At 47.8% G+C, this 20,428-nt stretch overlaps 1 protein-coding gene across 1 annotated transcript in view; it reads left to right on the plus strand.

The window, feature by feature from the left end:
* The window catches only part of LOC139059296 (sodium-coupled monocarboxylate transporter 2-like), a 39,398-nt gene that overhangs the window by 15,226 nt on the left and 3,744 nt on the right, over positions 1–20,428 (plus strand). Inside the window, exons 8-14 of the mRNA XM_070537497.1 lie at positions 480–609; positions 3,817–3,905; positions 7,085–7,194; positions 12,633–12,700; positions 14,754–14,840; positions 16,485–16,666; positions 19,617–19,714. Coding sequence (XP_070393598.1) covers positions 480–609; positions 3,817–3,905; positions 7,085–7,194; positions 12,633–12,700; positions 14,754–14,840; positions 16,485–16,666; positions 19,617–19,714 — 764 coding nt within the window. The remainder of the gene's footprint in view (positions 1–479; positions 610–3,816; positions 3,906–7,084; positions 7,195–12,632; positions 12,701–14,753; positions 14,841–16,484; positions 16,667–19,616; positions 19,715–20,428) is intronic.

A 20,428-nucleotide genomic window follows, 5' to 3' on the forward strand; every position in this document is an offset into this window, starting at 1 on the left:
ATGTGACAGTGACTCCCTTACTATGGACGTGCTCAGGCCTTCATCTAAACTATCCCCGCCACCTTCGGCCTGTTCACATTTCGTTGACTTCTAGATTTTTTGCACGAGTCAAATCTGTTCGTGTACTTTTGACATGCTTTGTATTATACATAAGGGCAAGCTATCGAGCCAGAAAGAAAAAAATGAAAGGAAATCTTGTACACTAAGACACCATGACCACTAACCTTGGTATAATGGTATATAGATTTCTCAGGCATGCTAACCTCCTTGTCCTTCCGTTTATTCCTGATTTTTACTCCTCAGATATTCTAGATAACACCAAAACCAATACTAAAAGATAAAAACAAACGATATAAGAAACAGGGTACTGTAACTTTACTACACATGTACAGCTTCGACTCACATCTGGCATTAGCAATGACTCATCATGCGTGACTAAGATTCGCTTATTCTTTCTCTTTTTCTTCTTTATCTTGCAGGGCTCTGTACATAAACATCCCGGGTGTCATGATAAACATCAGCTTAAGCTGCCTGGCGGGATTGGTGATATATGCACACTACGCCGACTGCGATCCTCTCAAGGCAGGCAAGATATCCAACCCTGACCAGGTGTGTATGCGTACATGTTAACGGAATAAAGTAGCTGAACAAAAGAACAGAAATAAGCTGTGGAACGTGGCGTCGGAAAAGTGCGGCGGCGCTGGCGCCGTCAGTTTGGGTGTAGGCAAGATAGAGTGCCCTAACCATGGCATCCGAGATAGCGCGCGCAGGTTTTGTGGGCGAAACCTCGGAGGCCATGCACTAACGAGTAAGTCAGACGATCGAAGGAGCTTGCAGATAATTTCAATAAAAAGAAACGGACAGAGAACACAGCGACGGAACGGGCGCCAAACTTCCGAATGAGTTCATCCATAACGAGAAATATTTTGTAGCCACAGCCAAGACACGCGGTCACAGTGAACATGCTACAACATAATAACCACATACAAGAACAATGCTCAGTGATCAGCTGCCATAATAATCTAAACAAATGACAGGCACAGAGAGTTGCCCAGAAAGAGCAGTTCCTTATCGAGAAAGAAAAGAGACGGCGTGCTGACACAGGCATCACCCTACGCTTGTTGTAAAAAACCTCCATGACCTCCCGCTGTGTTTTATCTCTAGCTCTGCCTATAAACTTCGTTTTAGTAAACTCCGGATAACAGCCGTATTCCTTGCAATTTATCTCTTTTTTATTTACAGAATACCTACGCGGCCTCGAAGGCATTATCAAAGGGGGGGGGGGGGCAGTTAGAGAAAGGTGTGTTAAATTGTTCATAGAGATGAGCAATGAATACATAAAGCAAAGTAACATCAATGTTGGAAAGCTTCGTGCCGCCCCGGGCTTCACCGTATCTCAGAAACTTGAGATTACGCGACCTCCAACAAAGAGCGTGTCTGACGCCACCAGCCATATCTCGGCTCACCCATTAATCTTCGCACCCGCCGCACATTACCTCCAAGGAAATGCGTGTGGGCCGCGTAAGCGCTCAGCTGCGTGCACAGCCATGCATAGAGACGGCCAAGATACATAGGAGTGTGGACCAAAATGTTTCTATAGATTATAAGACGCAAACTGCTTGGGTTCCGCTTGTTGTCGGATTTGTCTTACAAGCGGGTACGACCTCCCCGCTGGCGGTGATCATCTGGGGAGGAAGAAAAGAGTGAATGGGAACTTGGATAAAATTAAAATTACGCGGAAAAACACGCCACCTAGAAGTACTCCAGGAGAGAGCCCATGGTTCTCTTTCTGTGCTATAGCTCCCCTCTTTGACCTCTTCCATTGCTGAAAACTAGCGGGAGGGAGGGAGGGAGGGCTGCGCGCAGTCTGCTTATAATCTTGAGTCGGCGCTGGATGAAGGTACAAGGCTGTCACACGAGGCGCAGGACGTCGGCTCGCTTGCCGGTGTTGCACCTCAAACAGCGGCCCGTAGATGTGCCAGGTCTGAGAGGACCAGATCTCTTCGCTTTGGAAAATAACGCCAGCCTCGTAGGTGCTACAACCATGCCCGTACTTTCTGTCCTTGTCCATACTTTTGTCGCCCTTCCGTGCGGAAGCCTCTTGGCCCCCATGAGCGTACATGTTTGGGTTCGTGCTTGCGCAGACCTTCTGCGTTTCCTCATCTAAAACTCTCTGTCGACAGGATGAATGGAAACTCAATGCCTTGTCAGGGTTGGGAGCTCAATCCCACCGTTCGTAACCAGTTGTCAAGATTGGAGTCGTGCATGAATTAGATGGTAGCTGGCCCATGCCGTCGTCCAACTTACCCACGCTGAGGACGTTGATGAAGGAAAGGACTACTTCTCATCGAGAACGAGGAATATGGGTTTATTTACAGTATCTACATGAGGACGTTGCAGTTCATCAGTCTAGCATGACTGCGAGAGAAAGTACACTCGAGCAGCCGCACTACAGCGGTTTATAAACACTCGGTCCTCCCTCGGTCCCAAGGTGAGGGAAACGTTCAACCATTCATCGTAAACGAGTCGCCTCTCTACACTAGGGATTACACACACACACACACAATTCCGCACAGGTTCACGGTCCTCAACCGAGGTCAGGCGGTCTTCGCCGAACTCGGGGCTTACGTCAGGAAAGGTGCCTTTCATTCCGCGAGCTGAGCCCCGCAGCGCGGCCGGGTGCCCATTGTCTTGCGTCTCGAACGGCGCGTGGGAAGGGGCCTTGAACTACGTTCCCTCGGGGACTTCCTCGTTCACAGCAGACCAGGTTGGCGATGGCGGGTTCAGGCACAAAGCCTGCTTCGTCGCACTCATCTTGGCTCCAGCGACGGAGAGTCGAGGACGCGTGTATTGTTCTCCACACACTCGACTTAGTCACGCCGTGGCTAGAGGTTTGCGGTGGCGTTCCAGGAAAAGTTGACACCCGCTGTTGCAACTGGCTGACAAAACTCGCACGTCAGCGGGTCGTTCTTAACAGCCTATCTTAATATTGGGCACTCAGTTTGAAGGTAAGCTTTGAAGGTAAGCTTTGAAGGTAAGATTGGGGATCTTGACATAGTTCTGCCACCTGCTAATCTTGTCAAAATCTTGTAGTACTTACTTTCATAGGTATAAGCCCCTCTAGAAAACTCCACTATGACGCACTATTTACGGGCTGCAATGGCTGAGCCACACAATAAATAATAAGCTCACCTAATATGTGTGCCAAGCAAGGTATAAAAATTGAAGCACTAAATATTACTAGTGCAATCGAAACGTTTTTTTGTAACCACGAATGCTATATATGGTATTGCTTTTGTACACTGGTATTCAGTCTACTTGAAACTACGATGCTAGTTATCTTATTTTGCTTTATTATGTACAAGTGTAATGCATTATGTATAAGTTTGCTTTATTATGTATCAGTGTATTTCACTTAATTCTCCTCACTAGTTTTGTCTTTTGCATTGTTGCGTTGTGTTTTGCATTGTTGTCACGCTGCCACTGCACCTGTTGGGTACGTGGCTGGCGCTTGGTCAAGTTGCATTATTTGCAGCTTTTTTATGGCCTTCCTTTTTCACCGATGTATATACATAGGTGAAAAAGGAAGGCCGAACATATATATGTTTGCTGAAATAAAGGCATATTGATTGATTGATTGATTGATTGATTGATTGATTGATTGATTGATTGATTGATTGATTGATTGATTGATTGATTGATTGATTGATTTAAAAAATAGAACCGGCAAAAAAATTGCACACTGGCATCCGCGGTCTTCCAGGCAATTCAGTGTGACATAAACTCAAATCCTCGCATCCTTAACGTTTCGTGCAGCTTGTACCCTACTTCGTAATGAAGACCATAAGCGGCGTGCCCGGCCTTCCTGGTCTGTTCGTGGCGTGCGTCTTCAGCAGCGCTCTCAGGTAAACAGACTACTCATGACCCATGCGTCGTCAGGCTATGTGTGGGCTACTATAAACTCCGTAGTGGCTATTTGTGTGTTTTTTATTTTTATTTATTTTATTTATTAAATACTGCGGACACGTGGTCCAAGCAGGGAGGGCGACATGTGGTACATACAATGTAAATCAGATTGACAAAACAAACAGAACCATGAAATTACAAGATTAGGAAGTGGATTCAATTATACAATTCCATTCGGTTACCAGTTTGAGGAAAAAAAATAAATCTTATATGTGTTTGTTCTTGCAAAGTAACGGGTTACTGCATCATGTCTGCGGTGGCGTGTAGTTCTGGTCGATAACTGCGATAAATGTTCAGATGGGTCAAGAGATAAATTGTTGGTGTGAAGTATAGTTTAAGGAATTCAAGTCTCTGGTTTTTCTTCCAAGTTCGAGTGGTTCAAGGTTGTTAATTTCCATAAGTTCGGTGGGGGAATCACATCTGAAAAATTTGTTAAATATAAATCTGACCGCCTTTCTCTGAATTCTCTCAAGACTATTGATATTAGTTTTTGTGTATGGATCCCAAACTATGCAATTATATTCCAGTTTAGGTCTAATTAAGGAGATGTAGCATAGCATTTTAACGTTAGATGCGCCCTTCTTAAGTTTGTGTCTCAACAGGCATAGTTTTCTGAAGGCTGAAGCGCAAGTGTTAGTTATGTGATCATTCCATGATAGTGTATTGTTAAGGGTCACTCCTAGGTATTTATAGCTAGTGACTTCATGAAGAGGTGATGGACCTAATTTATATGTATAAAGCAGGGATGATTTCTTATGTGTCATTCGCAGTAGTACGCTTTTATCTATGTTTAGTGTCATTCCCCAGCACCTGCACTATGCAAGAATATTATTTAAACTACAACATAAGCTAGCTTGATCATGGAGAGCAACAATATCTTTAAGGAACACACAATCATCGGCAAATAATCGAAACTGTACGCCACCTTCAACCGTGTTAACAATATCATTATTATATAGAACAAAAAGAAGAGGACCGAGCACACTGCCCTGGGGAACACCCGAGGAAGCCCGATTTTTTGCCATTTATCTCAAGGAATTGTTTACGGTTCGACAAATAAGTAGAAACCCAAGAGATAAACATCTGAGGGATTCCTGCATTTTGAAGTTTTAGAATTAATTTATCATGAGGGACCGTATCGAATGCCTGGTCTAGTCGAGTCCACCTGGTCGTTTTCTATAATCTTGACTGTACAGCGTTCTTCAACTGACGCCAAAATCTCACTGCACGGGTATTTCTCCGATCCATGTAAAGCGATTTGCAGCGTTTGTTAGAGCGAATGACCGCAACAGCGCTTTCACCGCCGTGTTCTCTTCGCAGAACATACCTTCAATTACGCGACTGCCAGTGAAACCGATCTGAAGGATGGGTCCACTTGGTCGTTTTGTATCCGTTTATTTTTGTTTCTTTTTCTTTGACACATCAGTTCTGCAGAAACCCGTAAGGTGATCGAATGAAGTTTCACAACAAGTAAGAACTGTTAACCAACCGTCTGTTAGTAACACGAAGCTAGAAAGGAAGGCTATAGATGTTTCTGTACGGATTCCTGCATAAGTGATTTGGCGCATGGATGCATGGATGGATGGATGTTATGAGCGTCCCCTTTGGAACGGGGCGGTGGGTTGCGCCACCAAGCTCTTTGCGTATTCCGACTGTCAAGACACCCTCACACTGTAATCTGCTAGCCATCTGGTTAAGTCAGACGGTAGAGCGCCCGCCCCGAAGGGGCATTGGTCCTGGGTTCAATCCCCCGACAAGGACGAATTTTTCTTGAGCTGCGAAGCTTTCTTAGAAATGTGAATTACTTTCCTTTATAGCTTCGTGCTACTTTCAAGTGGGTGCCGACTTTCACTTTCGTCCTAATATAACGGGCACGAGTCATGCTTGGCTTGTCGAGTGCGTCTTGCTGTGTCCACCTTCTGGTACAGGAAGACCACTAAATTTCTGCGCTATTTTGCTGACTTTTATTAAACTTCTATTCTCTGTGACGGTCCGGATAGGCGCTTTGAGTAGTGAGACAGCATGGGAGTACAACCACACATCAATAAAGCCAACTTCAGGCGATCGTTGCAGTGTCGGAGAGATTGTCACCTTCATTTTTATTGCTTTTTTTGCTTTATTGTACTGGGAAGGTATCAGTTCTCAAGCGTTAACTTTTTATTAAACACCATCACGTCCGCGAGATCTTGCGTGACTCGGCAAACGGACACGTCGGCAAACGGCCTACAACGTTTTTAGGCTATCATCGCACAGGGCCAGGAGCGTCATCGGCCACATACTTCGACGCGTCCGGTGCCGATAATCACGCGAGATCTCGCGAAAGTGACCGTATATATCTTCGAACGTGATCGCTTGTGAATATCGCCACAGGATAGTCGCCGGCGTCCGTGGCAACTGTCGACGCGGGATTCGGAGAGGGAGTTGGCGCTAGCCGACACGAGGACAGGAGTGACGAAGGAGTAGCACTAGAGAGCACACGAGAGAGCAAGGGTGGAAGCTCCCGGCGCCGACCAAGGGAAATCTGAAGATTACATAACGCTAACACGGGGACTGTCCCCACTGTGACGGAAATATTCCCTTCGACAACGTGATGCGTTTGGCGCCCGCACTGATGCGTCCTCGCGATTGGTGTACGTTCCCGCGACCAGAACGCAGCACAAATCAAACGTGGGCTACTGTCAGTGTTGTTGTGGTAGGTCTGCATATAATACACAAATCTTGACGAGAAACGTCCCGCTGCGATTTGAGAGCTTATAAACTGGCCAGAAGAGAGTACAGCCGAACGCCTTTATAACGAAGTGGCTGTGGCCTCCGAAGTCATTGGTTACACAGGTAGCTTCGTTTTAAACAGGTGCCGCACCGCACAGCTCACAATATACAACCGGGATAGAAGTATTCCTTCGTTATACATGTCATTTCGTTGTAGAGGCGTTCGTTGTGGAGGCTCCCGACTGCAAAGTACTGTTGGCGAAAGCGCTATCGAGGTGCTTCGGTCGCCTGCCTGAACAGTAGTGCAAGCATCGATACACTGTACAATTACAATTACTGCAAATCCGCGGCGGTTACGTGGGTATGAACTTACAGTGATGCGCTGTCTTGCGGTCCTGCGCGCCCGCAGCACGCTCTCCTCGGGGTTCAACTCGCTGGCCGCCGTCACGTGGGAGGACTTTCTTGTACGCCACCTCCGCCTCACCCCTCGCCAGGAAGCGTATGTCACCAAGCTCGTAGGTGGGTGTCATTACAAGTGCCTTTTCTTAACTAGCTACAATATGAGGGCAAAGTTTATTTTCAAATCAATAAGATTTGAGTCCGGCGTCTTTTTAGTGGGTCTGGCCACCCGCCGCGGACGCGGTTCCGAGACCTTGTCTCGAAGCGGCTTCCTCGGCTCGCTGGACGGCTCAGGGTTGTGCTGTCAGGTTCGAGCTGAGGATTGCGCAAGCGGAGGCTGGCGGTGGAAGAGACGGAGGGGTCGGCACTGCCCGACTTGTTAAGTCCGTATGAAAGTATACGCATTACCAGCGGCTGTCGAATCCAAGTTGACCGTCCACAGATCCAAAACTCTCGGCTGCACCTATTGCTGCTGTGCCGAGGCTCTCTTCGGAACCTGGGCAAACGAATTTGGGCCCGTAGGCGTAACGTTTCATGCCATTTTTCATGTTTTCTTGTCCTGTGATGGGTAGCGCCGAGCAATAGCCCATTTACAAAATGGGTTGTTAGATATGGAGCTGGTTCCTGAGGCTACTTCGAGTTCCCCAAACCGCTTCGAGTGGCAGCACAGCTAATTGAGGAATGCGGAAGCAGGAAAGCGCATTCCAGAGAAGCGGCCGAGCAAACAAGTTTAAGGCAACAAGTTCGTGCGTCGCCGGGATTAGAAGGGGGCCTGGGACAATGGAGCGCAATCGACCCCCTTCGTCTTTGAAGAAGGCATTTGCCACCACTGCGGAGCCGAGTCACCGGGAGCAGGTGGGCATCCGACAATGAAGCAGGTGCACGGGCGCCCCCCCGCTCCTTCTCCAGCCTACAAGTGGATTGCCAGTCTGCGAGGCAAGACAGCAGAGAGCCCCGCCAGGTGTGACCCCACTCCTTCTCCAGCCTACAAGTGGATTGCCAGTCTGCGAGGCAAGACAGCAGAGAGCCCCGCCAGGTGTGACACCACGACACGGGCGCCTACCATTGGCTGCAAGTGGCGTCATCGGAGTGGACTCTCCCATTGGTCAAACATGACGTGACTTGCAGTGCTCGAAGGGCTTATAAGAAGCCTTCCAGAGAGACCTGAGATTCTGGGACATGCCCTGATTCCCTGTTTCACCTCTCTCGAACTTCTTGCCGCGGGCCGCAGCGTCCGAGTTGCTGCCGGCCCGTAATGTCTGTACGACTGGTACTTGTCGCTCACCTCCCTGTATATATGTAAATAAACCCTCCCAAGTTTGGGTTTTCATCCCGAACTCCGTACCTCAACCCCTACATCTGGTTGGCAGCGGTAGGATCGCCTCCGAATACATCAGCTGGTGGCAGCGCTACGAATCAACCTTCGTCGAGAGAGATCGTAAAGAACCGGGAAGAGCGAAGAAGAGAGAGCATTCGTCGAAAGAGGTCCGAAGAGACTGGGAGTATCGAAGAAGGAGCGAGCCTTCGACCCAGGGAGTCCGGAAGGAACCGGCAACAGCGGACGAACGAACCGGATGGCAGGGTGCTGCAACCGTAAGTGAGCGCGTGGTTTTTTTCCTTATGATTCGCCAGACTCAAAGGTTGTGTGTTCAATTTTGATAGTTCTGGGAATCGGGAGTTTGTTGCATTGTGTGTTTGCACAAATTAATTAAGGAAAACAGTTTTAACCACCTGTCGGGGCAGCTGCCATGGATCTTAGAAGGTTGACGAGGTTAGACTTGTTGTTGGTGTGCGACGATTTGGGAGTTGAGGCGGACGAACGGATGGAAACGCCAGCTATCATAAAGGCGATTAACGATAGTGGCAATGATGATGAAAGCATTACGCTTGCTTGGGAGGTGATACAGGAGCCACGGGAGCGTGTGCGTCGTGTACGTTTGCGAGAGCGTCGTGAGCTTAGGAGTGAGCGTCAGCGTGAAGAACGCGAGAATGAACGGAAGCAGGAGCTTCAAGAACTTACTCTTAGGTGTCAGCGTCACGAACGTGAGAAGGCACGCGAACGTGAGCGAGAGGAAAAGTATGAGAGAGAGAAGGCAGCACTGATCAAAGAGCTACAGTATTGTGATCAGTTATTGGCACAGAGACAACGGCTGTCTGAGAATTCTGTAGGTAGTACAGAGCGAAAGAATGAGGCAGCATCGAGCAGATTTTCGCCAGAAGCCGACGAAAAGAGTAGTGCCTGTGAGATTGGCTGCCGATTAATAAGTGAAGGGAAAAGGCTAGCTGCTAACGATGCCTTAGTGGCAACAGAGGCCGTTAAAGGCCGTAGTGAGAGCGACGAGGTGCTGTGCCAACAGATGACTGTGGAGACAGCTAGGCCAGCTGCGAACAAATTGGCACAGTTACCGAGCGTGTGCGTCGCTGGTAATGTTAGCGAGGTTGCTAGCGAAGAAAGGGGTACTGCTGACCAGACAGAAGCGAGCACCCATGTAGAGCCAGATGTGCGTGCAGAAATGGAGTGCGAGCTGGACGATGCAGTTGAGAATAGTTCTCGGGGTGGCGAGCTCCGTAGCTCACGAGAAAACAACTGCATTGTTCAGGGATCGGTGCGGCTCTCCGCCAGTCTAGATGGCCTAGATAGGGATGATTCAGTTGTTAATCATTCGGACTGTGCGCGTGAGACAGCGAGCGATACCGACGGGCTGTGTGCCGATGCACAGCGTGAGCTGGGCAATGTAGTAGAGGGCAGTTCGCAAGAGTGCGAGTTGTCTTACTCGAGTAAAGCCTGCTGCATTGTGCCAGAGTCGGTTGAGCTGTCCGCCAGTCGAGGCAGAGAGAGAGTAGATTTAAATGTAAATCACTCAGACAATGCGGGTAAGAGGCCGATCCGGGCCGACGAAATGTGTACCGGCCAGCACGAGGCACGAGAAGGCGACATGAAGGCTAGTGCAAAGAGAAAGCGCCTTAAAAAGAAGCGCGGTAAAAACCGAAAAGCGGTAATTAATGTAGCGCCGCCGAAAATGGCGAGAAACCCCAAAGGGCAAGGCGCGAGGAAAAAGGTGCGGTCGTCAAGGACGATGTTGACGCATCCAGAACGTTCGAGCCACAGGTCAAAGGGGGACCGCGAAGAATGTTCTGCACGGACGCGGACAAAGGGCACGAGGCAGTTAAGCTCCTCGTCGTTCCGTAGTTCTTTTTATAGCTCAGCGTGCAGTTCGAAGAAACGCAATGTGGCCGGACGAGACCAGGTGGGGAGTAGCGACGTGGTCAATCGAGTTCGTGTTGAAAGCGGGGCGCGGGGACGCAAATTGGCAGGAGACCGTAACGTCTTAGGGGAGCTGATAGTGAATCAGCCCTTTTGTTGTCTCCCGGCAGCCAGAGTAGCTTTCAGACCACGCCCACCACGGGTTCGACTCAAAGTATGAGTCAGTCGTAAGCAATCGGGAACGGGAAGCCAAGAGAGCTTCCGTAGAAGTGAAATGTTATTTTGTTTTATTTTTGAGCATCGAAAAGTTTTCGCGATTTGAGACTAGGATTCCTTTCAAGGTGTAAGGTTTGAGCTTTGTGTTTTTGTTAGAAAAGCTCCGAGATTTGAAAGACGCGTTTGTGTAAACATGTAGTCTCGCGAGATGCTCATTAATAAGTAGATAGGCTTTTTTTGTGTGTGTGTGTGAGTAACCTGAAGGTCAAGGTTATCGTCGAAAGGCCTATGGTAAAGCGCGTGTGTTATTTAACCTTCTTTCTTTTTAAATGTTTTTGAATTTTCTAAGGTTAAGCGCGTAGTTTTCAGTGAGTGCATGATTTGCACGGAGAAGCGTTCTTAGTTTCATTAGCGCGTGTCCTGTGTGGACGGAAGGAAGCAGATTTATGACTGGGTTGCTAGTGTGTGTTGAGGGCAGCCGTATTCTGACTTCTTTAGTGAACGTGCGTGGAAAGAGTTAGTAGAAGACGCATCATTTTAAGAGTTCTGCGGAGTGTGTGAGTCCCGCAAGTTTAATTGTCCGTTTATGTCACGTGTCCTGTAGGACTTTCAGGACAGAAACGTGAGTAAGCGTGAATGAAAAGTTTGCCTACAATGCAAGTACGCGTTCTGTTTAGTGACCACAAGGCTAGTGCGCTTGTGATTACGTACTTGTGAGGTTGACCAGATTGTTCAGTGGCACCAATACGTGCGATAAGTACGCCACTGCGATAGATTGGAAACATGCTGTTCGTGTAGTTAGGCCACTTAAGTTATGTTCGGCTGTTTTCATTTGTTGTTTGCATCGTCAACGACCCTTTTGTTTTGCAACAACAATAGTACTCTGGTCTTGTCGGCATTCGGGGAGAAATGGATAGCGGTTTGGAAGGGTGGTTGGAACTGTTTTGTCGAAATTGGGGAAATAAAAGATCAGGGTTGATTTTGACTCAGTAATAGTCTGGCGAGTCAGGGGTGAAGAGCCTGCGCTTACGCGTGGTGCAGCGCTGTGCTGTTTTGTTTGTTTGACGTTTGTTCTCCAGGGCCTAGGATCCCGAAGTTCGTCAAACGAGGCTCGACCCCAGTACCCTGCAGCTTCTTTCAGCGTTCCTCCTGGCCAGCGAATTGAGTTCACCGGCCATTCAGAACAACCGGGGCGAGGACGAGCTGTTAGATATGGAGCTGGTTCCTGAGGCTACTTCGAGTTCCCCAAACCGCTTCGAGTGGCAGCACAGCTAATTGAGGAATGCGGAAGCAGGAAAGCGCATTCCAGAGAAGCGGCCGAGCAAACAAGTTTAAGGCAACAAGTTCGTGCGTCGCCGGGATTAGAAGGGGGCCTGGGACAATGGAGCGCAATCGACCCCCTTCGTCTTTGAAGAAGGCATTTGCCACCACTGCGGAGCCGAGTCACCGGGAGCAGGTGGGCATCCGACAATGAAGCAGGTGCACGGGCGCCCCCCCGCTCCTTCTCCAGCCTACAAGTGGATTGCCAGTCTGCGAGGCAAGACAGCAGAGAGCCCCGCCAGGTGTGACCCCACTCCTTCTCCAGCCTACAAGTGGATTGCCAGTCTGCGAGGCAAGACAGCAGAGAGCCCCGCCAGGTGTGACACCACGACACGGGCGCCTACCATTGGCTGCAAGTGGCGTCATCGGAGTGGACTCTCCCATTGGTCAAACATGACGTGACTTGCAGTGCTCGAAGGGCTTATAAGAAGCCTTCCAGAGAGACCTGAGATTCTGGGACATGCCCTGATTCCCTGTTTCACCTCTCTCGAACTTCTTGCCGCGGGCCGCAGCGTCCGAGTTGCTGCCGGCCCGTAATGTCTGTACGACTGGTACTTGTCGCTCACCTCCCTGTACACAAATAATGTAGAATAAATCCCTCCCAAGTTGTGGGTTTTTCATCCCGAAGCCCGTCCTCCAACCCCTACAGGGTATGCGCCGAGCTTCGAGCCACGTCTGAGCCGATTACGAAGAGCGAGAAAAATGAAAAATTAAATGGATCGTTAAGAAAGCGTGGTCCCTGATTCGAATCATTAGGTGGAAAAATATCAGAATGCCGATCAATAATTGTGCTTGGTATTTTTGCTTTGAATCCCAGCTGCCCTCTACGGACTGCTGACCATTGGACTTGCCTTTGTCGCCGGTACAGTGGGATCCATCCTCAAAGTAAGCGGGGATTGTGTCAGCGTCGGGGTCGCCCGACTTGCTGTGATATATGCATTTTTTAAATTTCTTAATCGTGCTTCCGACGTGCCTGGGGACACTGCCTGGCGCTAAAGTTATACATGCTTACGGTTGCTATACTTGCGTAGATCGAACAGTAGAAGTGTGATTGAGCGCATTTCATCTTTTCCCTATTTAGTACTGACACATATTTTTGGAGTAGTAAAACGTTCACCACACGCTTCTCGCACGTAAAACTGTGACACTTAGCAAATTTTAATGTTGGGAAACAGTTATAAGATATTTTAATTTGTTAGTAAAGTAGATATGGAAATGATGTACCAAGCGTGGTCGATATTTTCGTGACGTGACTCTAAGAATGCCGCCCCCTACCGCTCTGTAGTGTACGCGCTTTGTTCGTGCTTGTCTCCCTTTCTTTCTATCTCCCCCTTCTACTCTGTTTCTTTTTTTATCCCTCTTAACCCTTCCCCCTGCGCAGGGTAGCCAACCGGAACTACCTCTGGTTAACCTCCCTGCCTTTCTCTGCATTATTTTCTCTCTCTCTCTCTCTCTCTCTGACGTCGCCACACAGCGAAAAAACTGCTAACGTCGTGTAGCAGTAAGGCTAGATATGATAACGTTTCTCATAAAAAAATAATAAACAAAAAGTGTGCCTGTCTTCGCTGTGCTGATGTGTGGCAGCTGCTGGAGCGGAGCAAGCAGTGTATCCTGACGTCACAACATATCCATCTTCTGGGCAATGAAACCGAAACTTATTTATTGAAGCGAGCACTGCAGTATATATATCTGTAATATAGGGTATTGTGACGTTTGCCGGTATTTTTAAAATGCGAAGTAGTTGGTGTTATGTCGTCATACTCGGGCATGGGTGGTGGCGGAGACGCTGCCGTAAAACAAGGGGAACCGCGCCACATGTCGGCGTCTGAGAACATGAAATTAGGACAAATGAAGCGGCGAGGAACCTCACGTAGAGTGTGTTGCAATTCTGGCCAGAGTCCGAGACAGTCTACGCAGACAGCTGAGAAAACAGCCGAGGCAGCTTCGAGCCCAAGTAATGGAACGAGTGTCGAGCCATCTAGCAGACATACGGAAGACGGATGTGTGGTATATATGGATGGCATGGATGGACGGATAGATGCTATGAGCGTCCCCTTTGAAACGGTGTGGCTGGTTGCGCAACCAAGCTCTTGCTCTTATTTTGCGTAATGGCCTACCTATCTTTAACGCCTTTGCGACCTGACGCCTCCTTGCGGCTCGAAGAAAAAGCTTAGAAAAGCACACACTACCTCTGTACTTTAAATATTTGCGTCTGCTAACCTATGAAGAACACATGACTTACATTAAGCGCACAGGAAAGCGTGACTACATTTTCTTGTGCGCAGACTACATTCGCGTCGAGTTTCACGCCATTTTAGAGTAACCATTAACATGTTGAAGTCACGAGGTCTAATTAGCTACTCAGTGATAACAAAAAATATTATCCACATTGCGTAAAGAGACTAACAGAATACCGGTAGTCCCATCCACGTATCTAGTAGAGGACATTTACCACTTATTGTGCCATTGTCCTCAATTTCAAGCACAAAGACCATCTTTGTCCAAGACATTGAGGAAACTAGATGACCGTCCTCTGAGTGAACAGACAGTACTAGAGCACGGTCCCCGCCGATCATCGGCTCAGAAGGCAGTGAGAACACGTTTATGCTTTCTGAGAACGTCTGGTTCGCACAAGCGGCTTTGAGTCAATGACTGCCTGTAAACATCTCTATACCCTCTCTCTCCCCTTCACCTTCTTCCTTCCTCCAGTGTAGGGTAGCCAACCGTACTCTTGAAAGGTTAATATCCCTGCCTTTCTTATAACCCTCTCTCTCCCCTCTTTTTTTTTTTTTTGATAGCTTGGCCCGCGTTAGATGGGACGCCCCGTGTAATACGAGGAAGACAATAAAAAACACATCTTTAGGATTATTTGATTCCAAGGAGAGCGCTGATTAGCTCAGAATGTGCGCGCTTCATTTTCAGGACATTGTCTTTGCAGGCAGCCTTCGCAATGTCTGGTGCTCTGTCTGGTCCTTTACTGGGTGTCTTCACGATGGGACTGTTCTTTCCGTTAAGCAACAAGAAGGTACGTTCAATCAAGACGGAGCCTGGACAAGACGCCGCCTTTGTGTGAATCTTAGCAGCGCCGAAAGATTTAATGTTTCTCCGACTAGCCCAACGTCAAGATTTTCTAAGGCGACAGGGTTAGCCAGCGACCTTGCATACGCTTTACAGAGACCGCACATAAGTCTAACATTGTAATGAATTCCTCTAAGGGGCACGTAATCCCATAGCATGCAAGACATGTTGGAAATGTAGGTTGAAACGCCTTAATGTTGTTCGTAGAACGATAATTCTTGACGCGCGTGGATCCCTGAAAGCGGCTAGGGTGCGCGAGTAGAGTTGTCGATTTCCACGTAAGAGGAGCTATAGGCGTCTTTCTCTTTAGCAGTCTATAGCTATGTTATGTTGCACAACGCCCAGTCATTGGGAATGGCCAGTCACGAAATATGAAATTCGCAATGAAGGAATCTCAGCACATATGTTTGTTCTACATTCGGTAGGTAAACTAATGGGATTAAGGATGCTTTTCAATGCGGCTAGTCATGACGCCGCAGCCCAACTACATATAAGTAATATAATTACCGATATTTCACTTGTGCGCAGCTTCGTTTCAATTTAGTTAGTTTATATAATATAAGCTTGTATTTCAATGCAATATATTTCAACGAAATTGGTTTAGTGGCTGTCAGACGAGAAAATTCCCAAGTTTCACATACGCTAGAATTGGAAGGGTAACAGCCACGGCTGGCAGTAATTCGAACGGTTGAAATGACCAATTTATTTTGTTTCGAGAAGAGGGGAGAATATGTACAGTGCGTACCACACTTTGAGGCTGCGCCTAGTTAGTAATAAAGCGTCACTAAGCAAGAGGTCGCGGCTTCGATACCCGGCTGCGGCGGCCGCATTTCAATGGGGCCGAAATGTGGGCCCGTGTACCATTTGGTGCACGTTGCCCGGAGTCTCCCACTACGGCTGCCTCGTAATAATATCGTGGTTTTGGCATGTCATCATTTACTTAAATCATCATTTACTTAAATTTTGAAGTTATAAAGCTAAGTTCACGTGCAATTTTCAGCCGTGCGCAAGTTGCCGACATGATGCGTCAGGCTGTATTCTATTGAATAAAGACTCATCCGCAGGCGTTTTCAAACCTAAGCTGTACAGGTAATCAGCGTTGGAATACTGGGCTCTCTCAAGAGTAAGGAACATAGTACAGTGCTGCCAGAGAAATGGCAGTCTTTAGCTTTTCCGTATAATTTTAAGTGAAGTGATTTGCGTTCTTGAAATGGCATGTCTGCAGACAACCCATTAGACAGCAGAAGACTTTGTTTTGGGCCTGGTCGGTGTTTTACCAAAGGGCATGAAAAAAAAGAAAGGTAGAAAGCTGTAACAGAGACAGGAACGAAAACGATGACACAGGCGGCGGCGTCGTTTTCGTTTCTGTCTGCGTGTCGTCTTTTGCAGCGGTAAGCACGTCCTCCAGAAACAGCGGTCAAGAAAGACCGTGAGGCCACGACCCTGCATGCTATGCATTAACATTTCGTAGCCTTTACAGTAAACCGTCTGAAGAGTTTCTGTACTACGTCCAAAATAACTTTTTTTTTGCCGAGGACAGGCATTCATTTATACCATTCTCCGAGACGCAATGCGCATTTTCCACTCTCAGGGTGCCCTGGCGGGCCTGCTACTGGGCGAGGCCATGTGCATGTGGGTGGTGGTGGGGTCCCTGCTGTACGGTTCGCCGAGCGAGGACCTTCCTACCTCCGTCGAAGGGTGTGAAGCCGGGCTGCTTCCAGCCGTCGGCGGTCACTTCAACGTGTCGAGGCACCGGTCACCGGTGGAGCCACAGTGAGGGTCTACTTTTACTTTTCTTGGTTTCTCACAAACGGACACCTCGGGAGGCTTCTGGCCTCCTCCTCTAAAATTATCTTCCAGATTTTACTCATTGGGTAGAAAACCCATTTTCTCTGTCACCGTCGTGACGAGTTGCGAGCCTGCAAAGGCAGGCTTCGCCTGCGAACGAGTTACAGTAAGTAAAAGCAAACTTGTCAGAGAACGCGGGTGTTTCTTTTTTCCTCGATTCTCAAGGATGCAGCCCAAGCGAGAGCGTTCCTGGAATAATCCTCTCACCTATAGGATGAACCGGGTGACGACTCGAATTACCGTTTCAGAAAATTAAAGTTTATTTTCGCCTCTTTCCCACTTTTACCACTTTCGGTGGCATCATATTACGTGTGCTCTGATTGGCTAAAAAAAGAAATAACAGAAACGAATATGATGAAAGGAATGACTCACTTGCTGTCAGGATTATTCTCGCGTCTAGTAGTTCTCGAGCGTATACACGGGGTGCCTATCGGTACAGTGAGATGTAAAATTAAAAGCTACGGCAATAGGCAGTGCCGTAGCTTAGTGTCGTAGTGGTCGATCGAGAACACCGGCCCTGCTAAACGTCTCTCAAGTAAACGGTAGCGCTTCTCGCAAGAGCGCCTCTGTTTATGCAGGTGGTGACGTGGGCGCCTATGGTGGATGAATGAGTGAGTCTTAGCAACATAATAACGCAAACACTGCTACCAAAACAACCATTGCTGGGCTTGGTCGCTACGCCTATTTTTTTCCTCGTCGTACGCGGTATTTTTGACGATCGTACTACATTTATATACTAAAGTGATATCGGTACAGTTTTAAATGCGTAAGCATTTCTGCGCCTACTCAGCGAGGAAACCCGTCCGTCCTTCCGTCACGTAAGACCATCACTTTCGATATAGAGCCCTCCGCAGCGAGCGAATAGACCTTGGGGCTCCCTCTCGCTCCAACGCGAACTAAGCGGCGAGAACACAGCGCACGCGAAGCTATCAGCACTCGGTGTACTCTGTCCCCATCGCAGATCGTTTTCAAGACATATCAGGCCTGCGTGGCAGCGCCATACGCAGCCGCCGCCGGAGTATACGGTTGATCACGGTTGATAAATGGCTCGACGTGATGGATCAGGCGCTAAACAGCGATAACGGCTTATGATGATAGAAACCTAATCAGCGCACATGGCGCCGCCACCTGCAGTAGTTTGCTTGCGTCGCAACTTCACCTTGCGCCGCCGTCCGCAGCAGTTCGTGTCACCGCAGCGCTGTCGTTTATGCTGGTCGGATCAAGTTTCGTAACAGTGATAATGACACCGGGCTGCGCGGAGATGAGGAAGTGGCACAGTGCTTACGCATACTTAGACAACTCCCACAGGTGTTTCCGCGTGAATTTTTCTTACATGCTTTCTCGACTGACATGTACTTCAGCGGCATGTGCTCGTTAAAATACACAAAGCACCGAGGTGAATTTTCCGCGGGCCATATTCACAAACCTCACCGTTGTGTCGTCGCAAGGGGTTGTCAGTATAAGATGACGTGAGCTATAAGGTGCAACAAACCGAATCACCAACCACGAGTTTAATTGAAATAACGACCACACGGATTGCGCTTCCGCACTATTTTCTGCGCATGTAGCGGCAACCGCCGCAGGCACATACACATTGCGCTGCGCGATAACCGTCGTGGTTGACATTACTGTTGCCATTTTAGCCCATTATGTGGTAGATATGTAGTCAGGTCAGCTCAGGGTCAGCGCACTGGTGCTCAGCCATCTTTGTGGCGTCGATAACGCCGACCAATGGCAAGTCATGGTCAGGATCCGAGGACGTCGTGGGGAGTGGTGCGCGTGACAAACAGTCAGCGTCGCTGTGCTTCCTTCCAGATTGGTAGACAACTGTAATGTCATACTCTGTAACCGCAGGCTCCAACGGGCTAGCCCACCTGAAGGATCCTTGAGGTTGGCAAGCCAGCACAGGGCGTGGTGATCGCTGACAGCCTTAAAGGGTCTGCCGTACAAGTAGGGTCGGAATTTACTAATTGCCCACACAACCGCTAAGCATTCTTTTTCAGTGGTTGAGTATATGTAGCGCCTTCGACGGCAAGAAAATGCCCTTTTAGCGGATAATTAATTTTCGGGAATTTCGCATGATTTAGTTTCTCAGCTAATTTTCGCCGTATTGGCAAGAACATTTGAGGCATGCTAATGGACTACCTTGATTTAGCGGAACCTACCACCTGGGCTGAGTGGCAAGCGTGACTGGCATCGTTTCAGAGAGTATATTGTCTTTGATAATATAAAATATAACTTTTTTTATGATATAGACGTAGCGATGAAAGGACTAACCACTCATTTTCCGTGCATTTGCATATTAAGACACGGAGACATTCCGTATTCAAAGGCATAAAGATAATAAGTAATACCGTTTCATCATTATTTGGAATACTACCACTTTTGTGTGACGTAAAATATTATATGACGTGTAACTACAGCGATGCCACCAAGTGTTTTCGACAATGATGTTTTTCGTGTGTTTACAGCAACGCCGTGTTAATCGATACTTTCAGCTGAAAAAAAAATTCATTTTCTTTTCTTGATTTTCAGCGCATTCTATAGCGGATCTTCAGTGCACCTATGGCGGACTCCTTGCAAGATAAAATAACACCAGTGGTCGAAATGTGTGCTATACGTCTCTGAGTTTGCTTGTTTCCGGTGTTTTTCGCTTAATGTGGACGCTATAAAACGCTCTTTCGTTATCGTTATCATGCAATATAACATAAGAAGCGCGCATTAGCATGTTTTGGGTCACTTCCTGTGTGAGGCAGATCGTCGCACGTGAAAGGGTATCGGAGTCCCCGCATGATAAAATGGCGCTTTCAAGTTTCACGACAACACAAGCGTCTGTGAAATAAAGCTTACAGTCGTCACGCTTCCTTTTGTCCAGGGGACTTCTCAAGCTGTACCACCTGTCACATTTATTCGTTCCCGTCCTGGGGTTCTGCGTCACAATGACAGCGGGCATCATTGTCAGCATCCTTACAGGTGAGCTTGTCACGGTTCTGTCTGGCTTGTGGTACTCTTCGTTTCAGCCGCTTTTAAGCGTGAAATGCTTTTTCACTCCACGTTTGTCGATTGGTTATCAAATAAAAAAAAAATTGATGGCTTCTGTCGGCAAGAGGCACACTTTCTTTCTCTCTCTCTCTTTTTCTTTTTACATGAACAGGCGCTTTATGAACAGGAGGCCAAAGCATGCGCAGGCAAAAAGCAATAAATGATAATAAAAAAAAAATAAAGCATAAGCGAGACATTTGCCTACTTCATCGGTTGATATAAGTTTCAAATCATCCTAGCGTTCTTTTCAATGCGAAACATATTCATTTGTTTACCGAGTTACTTTACTAGTTACTGCCTATTCAGCGTGCGCGCGAGAAGAGCATCAAAGCAACGCCAACACGAAGCAACATATGACGTTGGTCCCAAAGGCAGACAAATAAAAATAAATGCTCGATTGGGTGGAGCTCACTGCGTTGACAGATTCAAATGCTCGAAAACGACCTCTTCCTGTCAACCATATATTACTTGCTAAAATGGGTCGTTGTTTCTTTTACCCACTTATACTTAATAATCACCCATTACTTAGCGCCTGGACATTTGGGCATTAACGCCGTCTTCATGAGCATCTTTCTGCATCTTCTTAAAGGCCAACTGCAACGAAAATTTGGAGCCCACAAGAAGCTTCGTTTCAGATAGTTTATG

This window comes from Dermacentor albipictus, chromosome 4 (assembly GCF_038994185.2).
Source record: "Dermacentor albipictus isolate Rhodes 1998 colony chromosome 4, USDA_Dalb.pri_finalv2, whole genome shotgun sequence".
NCBI classification, from domain to species: domain Eukaryota; kingdom Metazoa; phylum Arthropoda; class Arachnida; order Ixodida; family Ixodidae; genus Dermacentor; species Dermacentor albipictus.